This window comes from Camelina sativa, chromosome 17 (genome assembly GCF_030686135.1).
Source record: "Camelina sativa cultivar CO46 ecotype springtype chromosome 17, ASM3068613v1".
Lineage (NCBI taxonomy): Eukaryota > Viridiplantae > Streptophyta > Magnoliopsida > Brassicales > Brassicaceae > Camelina > Camelina sativa.
Window position 1 is genome coordinate 19,300,617 of NC_141896.1, and position 12,171 is coordinate 19,312,787.

General features: G+C 33.9%; 2 protein-coding genes and 1 non-coding gene across 3 annotated transcripts; 2 read left to right on the forward strand and 1 right to left on the reverse strand.

Moving 5' to 3' along the window:
• The first annotated feature begins 1,249 nt into the window (after positions 1–1,249).
• LOC104757255 (uncharacterized) lies at positions 1,250–3,409 on the forward strand. The gene is made up of 6 exons (XM_010479986.3): positions 1,250–1,830; positions 2,046–2,247; positions 2,541–2,672; positions 2,762–2,856; positions 2,955–3,052; positions 3,183–3,409. The coding sequence occupies exons 1-6, from the start codon at positions 1,414–1,416 to the stop codon at positions 3,247–3,249; spliced, it is 1,011 nt and encodes a 336-aa protein (XP_010478288.2). The 5' UTR covers positions 1,250–1,413; the 3' UTR covers positions 3,250–3,409.
• Positions 3,307–6,217, reverse strand: LOC104757254 (O-fucosyltransferase 8). Its single transcript, XM_010479985.3, has 9 exons — positions 5,606–6,217; positions 5,423–5,500; positions 5,177–5,344; positions 4,999–5,087; positions 4,793–4,910; positions 4,561–4,704; positions 4,147–4,472; positions 3,826–4,066; positions 3,307–3,739 (listed from the first exon to the last, which is right to left on the reverse strand). Exons 1-9 carry the CDS (start codon positions 5,975–5,977, stop codon positions 3,434–3,436), a joined length of 1,842 nt encoding a protein of 613 aa, XP_010478287.2. The 5' UTR covers positions 5,978–6,217; the 3' UTR covers positions 3,307–3,433.
• A 431-nt stretch (positions 6,218–6,648) lies between these two features.
• On the forward strand, positions 6,649–6,721 carry TRNAE-CUC (transfer RNA glutamic acid (anticodon CUC)). Its single transcript has one exon. It is a non-coding gene; the product is annotated as a tRNA-Glu (tRNA).
• Positions 6,722–12,171: the final 5,450 nt, after the last annotated feature.

The window sequence follows — 12,171 nt, forward strand, 5'->3', positions numbered from 1 at the left end:
TCAATTCATAATGAAAGATTCCTTGTTCTTGAAAAAAAATCTTTATTTTATTCTTAACAAAAAAGGATGTTATGCATATGTTATATTCAAGAACAGCCTTTAATTTAGAAAAGTTACTAACTTTTATTTGTGATAATTTGTAAAATACATATGCTTGTGATAAAGAGCATAGGTCATAACTCATCTTTTGTTTATTGGATATTAATTTTTTTATAGTCGAAATAAAATAAATAGTATTTTTTTATTTTCTCCATTTTCTTTATTCTTGTAAATATATTTATCAAGAATTGTTTTTGTTGATTCAAAAAAATGTTGTGTAGTAATTCTTGGAATATTAATGATACCTAGAAAATAGCTATAGATAGTTGTTCGATGCAAATTTTTTTTTTTTAAAAATGGATTTACGAATTAATCGGGTATTTTTTCTTTTGAATGTCTGCCAAAATTTTTTTGATGACTCAATTATTTAAGAATCATAACGCAGTTTGGTACAACTATTAGTTAAGTTTTGTTTTTCTTTGGAAATTTCTTCTATTTGATTTCTGATTGTCTTTATTCTATCAATCAAATTTTTTATTTTGTTTTCGCTAAGTGAAGCATTTGTCCACCCCGTGAATTTATTTTGAACAGATAGTTCATGAATCATCTGATTACTTATTATTGAATCTTTTTTAGTTTCATTTAGTTCATATATTTCTCTCGGGCCAAATAATGAAATTAGATTTCGTTTTGAAAGGTCTTTTATCTTTCCTTTTATAAAAATAAAATTTTTGAGAATCCAATTTTTAATTTCTTTTGCGACTTTTAGGAAAATTGTTGCTCTTTCTTTGAAAATCCTTAAAACAACCAAAGACTTCGTTTTGAATTTTTTGATTCTTTTTTTTAATTCTTTAGAAATAGGTTAAAAAAAAGAAGGCTTTCTTTGGGCAAAGATTAACTGCTCTGTTATTATTATTTATGAGCAAAGATTAACTGCTATGTTAACCTAATCAGTTTGTACATTATATTTATAGGTTTATATATAAAAAAGAAAGTAAAAAATTTATAACATTGATTATTTATCTTAAAAATTTGTAATTTTGTAAATTTAAAGTAGAGTTGGTTGCCATTTTCAAGTTATTTTTATGACATACCAAAACAAGAATTTTCCTTTTTAATGATTCAAATAAAAAAAAACGACAGATTTTTAAGCGACGTCGTTTTACAGTTTTTTTCAATCAATAAAACACGTTGTTTTAAAATATATAACATCCCAACTGGGGTTTCTGAATCGGTGGATTTAAACTTCGGTCACAATTTGGAAGAACCCTAAAGGTCCCCCCCCCCCCCCCCCAATTTATAATCCCTAATCCCTTCTGGATTCGAATTCCTCCGTCAATCCTAATCTCGAATTGATCTCTTAAACAGCTTCTTATGGCTCCTAAAAAGTCTGAAGGAATCGCTTTACTATCTGTTTACAGTGATGAGGATGACGAAGAGATGGAAGACGCCGAGGAAGAAGAAGAAGAAGAGCAGAGAAATCAAGAAGAGAGTGAAAAACGAATCGAAGAAGATCAGGTAGAAGAATCGAATTATATGGATGAAGAGAGAGGTAGAGGAGGAGGAGGAGAAGATTCTAGAACGCCGAGGTTGTTAGATGGTGGTGGAGCTTCGAGTGCTCATGCGACGCCTCGTTCACTTGATAACAACGATGAATCACCGAAAGCTGATTGGAGTAATCGAATTGCAGATGGTGAGAGAGCTGATGATGCTTCCGGGGAAAGTAGTGATGCGTTATTGGATCAGTTTCTTCCGCCTCCTCCGAGAGAGAAGTGCTCTGAGGAGCTGCAAGTAAGTTTTCAACTTCTCGTTTTGGAAGTTTTAGGTTTTTGGGTCGATGTGCTATTTATTCTCAATCATTGCTTGAATAGGTTTGTATACATGAATGTATTCAAGAAGTAGAACTCTTTAGTTTAGTTTATTCTTTTGAGGTGTCCTCTAAGCTGGTTAGTTTGTGATTCAGTTACAAGTTGGTTTGATACATAATTTTTTGGATGTGTTTGCAGAGGAAAATAGATAAGTTTCTGAGCTTGAAAAAGATGGGTAAAAGTTTCAATGCAGAAGTGCGGAATAGAAAAGAGTACAGGAATCCAGACTTCCTATTACATGCCGTAAGTTACCAAGACATTGATCAGACAGGTTCCTGTTTCAGTAAAGATGTATTCGACCCCAATGGATATGATCCAAGTGACTTCTGCGATGCATTAGGTAACTCCACATTCTAGTAGCTTCTTCGTTTTTGTTTTCTTTTATAGCAAGATTAAGGAGAGCAATCTCAATCTATTTCTTCTATTGTTCCTCTACTTCAAGACTCTTGTCTCAGTAAGAAGCATCTTTGATATATTTGGCCATAATTTCGATACTCTGTTCAGTATTATGCACTCATTAGAAATTAGTATTTCACCATGTAAGATATGGATGCTGGTCGCTAGTTATTACCATATTCTGTGTTCTGCGTATTTTATGCTTTATAACGATCATTATTCATGTGTTAATTGCAGAAGTTGACATGAAGCATGAGAGGGAAAGGAAGGAGCAAGAAAGCAAGAAGAACCAAAAGCTTGACTTTGTTTCTGTTGGTACTCAACCGGGGGCAGTTTTTGCTGCTCAGAAGCCTAACATCCCCATTCCAGGTGTGTAAAAAATGAGTAGGTGTCAGTTTGGTTCGTTATATCATCTCTGAAAATTTGATGGATTTCTGGAATTTTAACTTTTGGTTCAGGTATTCCAGCTTTAGTTCCTAGTGGATTGCCTTCCGTACCAACCGAAATCGCTGCTCGTGATGGTAGACCGAACAAGAAATCCAAATGGGATAAGGTTTGTTATCAGATCCAAGTATCTAGAATGAGACTATATGATGATTCCAGCGTACTTAGTTCTTTGCTTATTCATTCATGTGTTTATGGTTAAATCAGGTTGATGGGGACGGGACTCAGGATTCCCTATCCTCAATCCGGCCTAATGTAGCTCTTGTATCTGCTACCAGTGCTGGTTCTGGATACTCAGCTTTTGCGTAAGTTGTACTATCTATAGTTTAATTCATCAAATTATAGAATCTTTAGCCACTCCTCTCAGTAGATAAGTCCGAGATGATCATTTGATAGTTACTCAAATTTATGTGTTTATATATCTGAATTATACAGGCAACAACGGAGACGAGAGGTGGAAGGACGGAGATCTTCCGAGGGGAAATTGGAGAGAAGAAGTTGAGACATAGCCAGGACGATTCTGTTATATGTTGTGATTCTTGTAGCGAGAAATTCTAAAGAGGTTCTAAGTCCAATGTTTAATAGCGAGTACAAACTTAGAATCAATGATATACGGTGTGCCTTCATTCTTTTTTGTACTAAAAGGAAATTTTCAGAACAAACACTATTTGTTTTAGTTTCAAGGATCAAAATTTACACATACACTCAGGACATCTCGGCTGTCTGTAAATGCTGCGTCCGTAAGGTCTAAAACGAAGCTTTTGACCTTCCTCTACCATTTTTCTCACACGTTCTTCGAAGATCTTCCACTTAATTGTTTCACTGTCTGATAAGATTGCAGCAAGCCTCTTCTTGTTAGGCCTCAATGTAGGCGCCTGACCATTCCCGTAGTATGTTCTAAATCCAGACACTAGGGAAGATAATTGACTCCCAGAATCAGTCATTGCAAACACATCTGATGCTGCACAAGCGATGAAATCCAGTGCTGCTAGCTGCAAAACAGAACCCGAAACATTGAATGAAGTCTAGACAAGAACAGAGAAAGTTGGGAAAAAGTAAGTTTAAGATTGTTTAAAACCTGAGAAGAGAAGTTCTTGAATGGCGCGAGCTCTTGAGGTGTAAGGAGAGTTTCTTTAGTCACGATATTCGGGTATAGCCTTGTTAAAGGAAGCATACGAGAAGAGCCTCCATAGATTTGAGAACCAGCCAAGTATATATATGTTCCTCTCTTAAATCCAAGACCAGCAAGAACTAAAGTTGCTTCCTCTGGTGTTAATGGACACTTACCCGTTTTTCTCAACTCTTCTGGAGAAACAGACCTATAAAGATAACAAGATTCAAACATTGAAGAGGGAAAAAGGAAGAGTTGTTGCTTTTATATCTTTGAATTGTTTCTTACTTTGATTTCTTCAAACGTTCAAGTAGAAGAGGGAAATGCTCTTCTCGGTATGCTTGAAGCTCTTTACGTTCCGTTTCTCCTCCTCCAAACTCGCAAAGAGAGTAAGCAACCATGTCTTCCTCAAACCTTAAATGTAAAGCGAGATACTTCAATGGTTGTTCTTCTCCTTTAACAGTATTTTTTCCCATTGGTTCATTAAGCAATGCTTCTTCCAATCTGCTATGTGATATCTTGAATCTTCTTATCCGCTTCACCAACAGAGATCCAGCTTCTTGAATCTTGGGCGCAAATTTCAGCGCGTGAAAGTTGCATTTACATCGTAATCTCTAAGAACCAAAGAAAGAAAACATATCATTTCTAAGAACCAAATTGAATACTCTAATTATATATGTGCATCATCTTATATATATGTACCTGAACATCAAAAGGCAATGGATCAAATCCTAGGCGATTCCCGTATCCAAAAAGATGAACCATTCCATACTTCTTTAACAAAGGAAGGACGTGCTCGATGTAATCGACTGGCTTTGCCTCTTTTACAAGCTCTGTATCAGTAACCTAAGAAGAAAGAAACAAACATTATGATTTTGAAACTCCAATACATTGAACCGGAGAAAAGAAAAAAAGAGAGAATGCAAGAATATACCAAACTAAGATTCTTGTTATCAGTAGATTTTAGATGTTGTGGAAGATCCTTTACTATATTCACATCATCTTTCAAATACTCGATGAAATGATCTTCGTGGTATATATCACCAAATTGGCTGCAATTAATATACGAAAAATCAAGTAAGCAACAAAAAATAGAAACTCTTTATATGAGTTTTGAAGTCTTTGATGAGTTTAAGATACCTAGGATCTTTCCACACGTTACTGTAAAGAAACCGAGGAAGAACTAGCGTCGCGTTGAGCAGAGCTGCAACTGCAACAGCGTTACAGATCTGCAAGAAAACTAACACAATCACTATACATACATACTTTCTTGATGAATCAAATAATCTAATTAATTATTAGTGTGGTATATACTTACAGCTACACGCTGTTGATTAAGGCCACCATTTGCACTAACCATGATGTAACCATTGCTTGACCTCTCTAATGCCACAGCTGCTTTGCTATTATCAGCACAAGGCTTCCACTGTGATGACTTTGAAGATCTTTCTTCTCGGAAACTTGGTGAATCGGGTTTGAATTCATTCTTGTAATACAAATGGTAACATGATTATTAATATGATCCAAACACATAACAAATATATTATTTTACATTTTCACTAACCTTTGCAAGAGAATCCGAAGCTAAGTTTAGAAGACGGCTATACATTTGCACTGGTAAAGCATCTTGGGTTCCATCATTCTTATTTTACATAGAAAGAGGAATAAAGCCGATAAGAAGCAATAACAATGGAGGTTATTCTAGAAAGAATTATAAAGAAGATAGAGTCTGTATATATTTTCAAACCTTATGCAGAGTCACATTGCTCAACCTTGAAATGTTCTGCACCGCAGCGACACTACTATCTGAATGAAAGATCGAAACCATGATTGAATCGATACAGAAAATGAAACCGGTGACTGAGATCATCAGAAGTATAGACTTGAAGTTCCTACGAAGCCATGAATGTTGCTTCTTCCAAGAGTAACTAAACTTGTTGCTACTTCCACAGCTTTGATCATGTTTAGATCCTTGCGCCTTGGAAACTTCACTTCCATATACTCTTCTACCGAGTAAGAGATCATTTCCAGATAAAGAATCCAAACTTCTCCTCCCAAATTTCTCTTCTTTATCTATCGTTCCAGGTCGAGGACTTCTTGGTGAATCTTGTTTCCCCATTAATCTACTCTCTCTTCCTTTCACCTCATAGACTAATTAGGAAATGCAAAATTAATCAAGAACTCTCTCGATGTAAGGGAACCAATTAAAGAATTGATTGAACCAAAATTTTCAACAATAAAATATGACAATTGGTGAAAAAAGTGTGGAGAAATCCAGACAGAACAAATTAATTCTAAGTGAAGCTAACATAGTTGTTGAGGAATCTCAGTTTTTTTTTTAATGGGAAGAGTAAAACGCAAGGCAAAAAAAAAGAAAAGGTTGAATAAATAAGAGAAGAGCCACGAGATAAACCTTAAAGAAGAAGATTGGGTATAGAGAGAGCTACTTGTCAACAAATTACACCAGAACAGATAGCTTCTGTTCTTCTGCTTTCTCGTTCGTCGATCGTTGCCGATCCCCATTACCGAACCGATCGAATCTTCTATCCTTTATTTATGCGTGTGTATTGAAACTGTGTTAAACAAAAATACCTAGATCATAGAAATATGTCAGGAATCTCAAGAAATTATTACTCCTGTATTTTTATATTCTCTTTTTTTTTTTTTTAAATTTTTTACCCTTCATGGTTTTTTTCTTTTAGCATTGGACCCTATAGAAATGACTTGTGACGCAAACTTGTTCTTTTACTTTTGATATTCAAAAAGATTAAAGTGAATGATTGTCAACAATCCGTTGTAGTCTAGCTGGTCAGGATACTCGGCTCTCACCCGAGAGACCCGGGTTCGAGTCCCGGCAACGGAGATCATTTTTTGTTTTTTATCCAAACTTCTCACTCGAACACTAGTTTCCTTTTTTTTTTGTTGATGGTCTCTTTCACCGGCATATTTTCATTTTAGCTTAGATTGCGTAATTTTTCATTTTAGCTTAGAAGTTAGGTATGTTATTATGTCTACTACAGTGTTGGAAACTATTTTAACAGTAAACTTAATGAGGGATTTTTTTTTTTTTTCTGTGAGTTAGAAATAAAATGAAATGGTGATGATGTATAGACTATAGAGTCGTAAGTTCAGTACTGCTACACTACTTTGTTCAGGCTCATTCATTTTAGATTCTTACCATTCGATATATATACGTACTTATGGTATAAGCTTTTACAAATTACAATCACACAATAATATCTCAAAATTTCTACATACGTAAGAAAAGACTATAGTAATATAGATATCACCAGAGATTAATCTTAAAAAATATTAAGCAAGATTGGTTCTCATTTAATTTTAGAAGCTACAGAACGAGCCCACCATTTTATGCTCTCCTTTATGTTGTTCTCACCACATGACTTAGCCATATTAAAATCTATAACCATTGAATCTTCATCTGTATTACCACACCATTTATCACTGTAAAGTCCCACGTCTCCGACAAATATGGTCTCGGAACCGACATGTCTATTCTTCTCTGTTCTTCCCGGCAGAGAAATGTTCGTAACCCGGGAAGAATCTCCGGCAGCTCCGAGTTCAAGTCTTCTTTTGTGAAACAAAACCTAAATCCATAAACCCTTTTGTCTCCTCAACTTCTAAAGCATACACGCTCTCTCTTTTCTTACTTCCTCTTCTTCTTCCTGTGCTCTTCCGTGATCCTCCTCTGGTTCTCGAGGTTAGGTCATCAGAGCTTATCGATGTTTCATCCACCCGTTCCCGTGGCTTCCACCGATTGCCTTCAATTTTGGCATCTGGCTTTTGTTCAAAATTTTTTATTGAGGTCTCGACTATTTCCATCTATCGAGCCCCCAGGTATCAACAACAAGCTCTAGAAACTTAGTGGGTGATGATATGATTGTATGTGTGTTGTTTCTTGTCTGTGAGAGAGAGAGAGAGATATAGTATGTAACTTTTTATAATTAGGTACTGACGTATGGTTACGACTTACGTGTGGCTTGTTATCACGTTTTTCATTTGGGTATCAAACTATTTTATATGAATATCGTAACTCAAGGTCATGTTCACATTACACATTTATTTTACACGTAGAGGAAAGCTCCTACTGGTAACCATTGACGAATAAAAAAAATGAGGAGGAACAGGAACAAAATAGAACAAATAAGAAAAGAAAAAAAAATAAAAAAGGAATGAAGAGGAATGGGTGCCGAAGAAAAACAGAACAAATGGTATGGTAAATGGTAACAAAATAAACAGAACAAGCAATAACATATAAAAAAATATTAAAAGAAAAATAAATTATTTTCAAAATCTTGGGAAAGATGGTGAGATGCGATGTCATCTGTGATATGAGGAGACATACTAAATCCAACTGCTCGTTCTCTTATCTTCTCCACAGAAACATTTGCAGCTAATTGCTGGCTGTTTTCCATAAAATTAGTTGCCACTTGCAGATTGACGTTGTTGCATGGATACCTGTGTCTATCGATTCCAACTAAAGTCTCCATGTACTTGATCTTAGTTTCTACACTTTCCAGTTTTATAAATGCTTCACGAATGTCAGCATCCTTTTTTAATAACTTGTTCGCCTCCCACCAAAATGTTCCAAGTTGTTCAATAAGTAATTTTTCTAGAACCACCGTAGCGTCGCCATATGATAGCTTTTGAATCTTTCGTGAACGTAGTTCTTGTAATAAATCTTGACGAGTATCTATTACCCGTTGAAAGCCAGTCTCAACATGCGTTTCAAAATGAGTTCTTCTTCAAGGTGGACGAAGACCAGACTTCTTCTGGGTTGCTGTTGTTTCACATACTTGATTAGTAGTAGGAACCAAATTAGTGACATCTAAAGATGGTTTTGTACTTTGATCCTCTTGTGTTTCTGGATCTGGTATTAGTATATCATCCGTGTTTGCTAAAGCAGATTGTGTCTCCTGGAGATGTGCCCCAAAAGTAAATGGAGTAACGTTCATGTTGATCGACATCATATTGACCATATATATGGTCCAACAAATCTTTGAAGGGCAAAGGCTTGTTCTTCAAAACCCGAACAAATTTTCCTTTATTTCCAAATTTTTGTCAATGATTCAAAACATATTAGAATAAATTTTTCAATTCATATAAAAATATTATAAATGATAACAAACAGACAGCAATTCGATCATTCCACCAAGATGTTGACATAATTATTTCTCCAGTAGACGGATCAACAGCAACACCCGTGCGTTACATCAGTTGCCTATTAATTTGCCAAAGCTTATGCAATTACTCGATTTTGCTCTTTCAAGAAACAAAGGCAAATGGACCACTACATCAAGGATCGACACCAAAGGAAAGGTATATATGTTTTGTATATAATTATTTATTGAATTTCAATACATATAGGATGAATTGTATTTAAACGAAACATGATTACTGAGTATGTATATATTATAGTATGCATGGAAGGAAATGCATTGTCAAATTATGCTTGAACTCGTTAATAGTATCATGGAGCTAAAATCAAATGACCACTCTAGTAGAATGCCGAATGTTCCACCAAGATGTTGACATAATTATTTGTCCAGTAGACGGATCAACAGCAACACCCGTGCGTTCCATCAGTTGCCTACGTACTCGATTTGCTCTTTATCTCACTATACCAAACACGCTTCTCTCCAGTCAACTCAAATAATTTGTTCTTAACTCTTTTTCTACCAGAAACATTCCGCACTCTAATAGAGTTCATTTGATTTTAGCTCCGTAATAACGAGTTCAGCATAATTTGACAATGTCTTTACTTCCACACATACTATAATATATATACATACTCAGTAATCATGTTTCGTTTAAATACAGATCATCCTATATGCATTGAAATTCAATAAATAATTATATACAAAACATATATACCTTTCCTTCAGTGTCGATCCCTGATGCAGTGGTCAATTTGCCATTGTTTCTTGAAATACTTCCACGCTGTGATGATCCACTAGTCACTCGGGAACTTGCCATAATCCAAGTATTTTCAAAAGATCAAAATTAAATACATAAATTAATAAAACCAAACACAAGGCTGTAAGCGAAACATAAAAAAAGAATTCATGCTATAAAATACTGTATGAATTTTTTTTCACCTTTACATCATAGGGATTTTTTTTTTCTATGGTCGATGGCTTCTTGTGCTGAAGACTATTTAATATAGTTGTATTTTTTAAAACTTAAATTATTAAACAATTCATGAGATAATTATGAGATAGATCAAGATGAGTTTGAATTTGATATTGGATATGTACAAATTGTTAAATATATAAGTTGTGGAACTAGTTGAATAAAAAAAAGATAGAATTGTTTAAAAGAGTTTTGACGTTATCATGTATCTTTTATAGTTAGGTTGAATTTGAACGTTATCATCAACGTTTTTTAACAATTTATTAGACTTTTGCATGAATTATTTTTTATAAATAATAATTAATTTATTTTCTTATTTGTTCTACATTAAAATCCGAGAGTAACAAATTTCTTCTGTGATTCCTAAAAAAAGAACACATAAAAATAACGTAGGATTCATGTTTCAGAATTTGGAAAATATGTTACTTGTAAATGGTAACAAAAATGTGAAATAAGGAGGAACCATACATTCATTTCCATTCTTTTACTAAGAACTGATCACTAGTTGGAGCCGAAGTCAAATTTTAGGTGGAATAGTATACGGTAACCCTCCTAAACCCTGATTGATTAATAATTAATAAATAATATTCGAAGGTCGAAGCTGGAACTACAGGCTAACACGTGAGTCATGACGCGTTACCCACGCGCTCTCAGGAGATACGCTGTGTTAGTCAAAGAGTCTTCTGATACGTCTTATTCGACAATGCTACTCAATCGACCATGGATTTATTAAGTTTGATGGTAGATAACTTATCCTCCAAGGAGCATGCTGTTGTTTATAGTCTTATGCTATGATAATCTAGACCTTCTACTAATTAAAACCATAATTTTCCATTAACAATATTTAAACTTAATGTTCCTAAGAAAGGCTACATTGGACAGAACATCTATGATCAATGCGTATATGCAAAAGTAATCAAATGTCATTTTCCCCTCAAAAATATCCTTACCTTTAAAATTTGTCTTGTGATCGTGCAAGATTGATGTTGTATTTGCATGGAATGAATTGCGGGGCAAATCTCCTTTGGCAGTAGAGAATTTTTCCATACATAGATTCACACACATTATACAAATGATATAGATGTAGTGAAAACTATCTGCCAATGGAGTATTCGCCCTGTAATCCAACCATGCATCATCTTTTATATTTTTACAACCATCGAACTTCTGTACTTTCATTTCATTTTATTATTTTATTTTGAGTAATAATTAAACTTTGACCATAAGCAAAGCTATATATAGAGGTGGTGTGTGGTTTGATTTTGTATATATTTGTAATATATTAGCATATTCGGAGGCACATCCTATGTTTCATAGAGATAGAGCATATATGTAATGTAAGCAGTATCCAAAACGCAACGTCAACTGGGCCAGATCCTTGTATTCCAACTCCGAAACTCAGAACTTTCACTTTGGAGCTTAATTTCATTTAATATAATTCTTATTGGAATAACTACAAAAAAAAGTATTAAAAAAAAAGATGGTAGCAATACGTCACACTATTTTCTTTGGTACGATTTTTTGTTAATGTTTTACCTATAGCCATACGTCACACATGACACACCAGCTGCAACCACGAGTATTTTGAGTTTGGAGTTTAAAGTTTAACAATAGTTTAAAATTTATCATTTCGTGTTAAAAATTGATATTTTTATAATTTAAAATATAATTTATGAGATAGATCAGGTATAAGGTTTTGGATTTAATTACGGGGTTTAGAATTTAGAATTTTAACTTATATCTTTTGTTCTTTTTATTTCTCGACATCACTTAAGAGTTTTTGTTAATTTATGAAAATACAAAGATTTTATAATTACTATGAAATAGTGACTTTTGTGTTTAAAAAAATTCATACCAATCGAGTATACGTGTCATGGAAGTCCGCATATTTGACAAATGTCCACAAAATTATGAGTGACGTACTGTAATAGTTGATGCTTACTAACATGTAAGTACTGATCTTTTTTCCCCGTAAACTTCGTCTATCTCTTGCAGTGCCGTGTTCAAGTTTATCGGAACTTAAAGCGAGTTTAACATTAAAGGTCATTTTAATATATTTTATGAAAATAAATAAATATTAAAATTTAAAATTAAAATAAAATAAATATCAAAAATTCAAAACTACAGAAATTTTTTAAAAATAAAATAAAAATTCTAAAAACC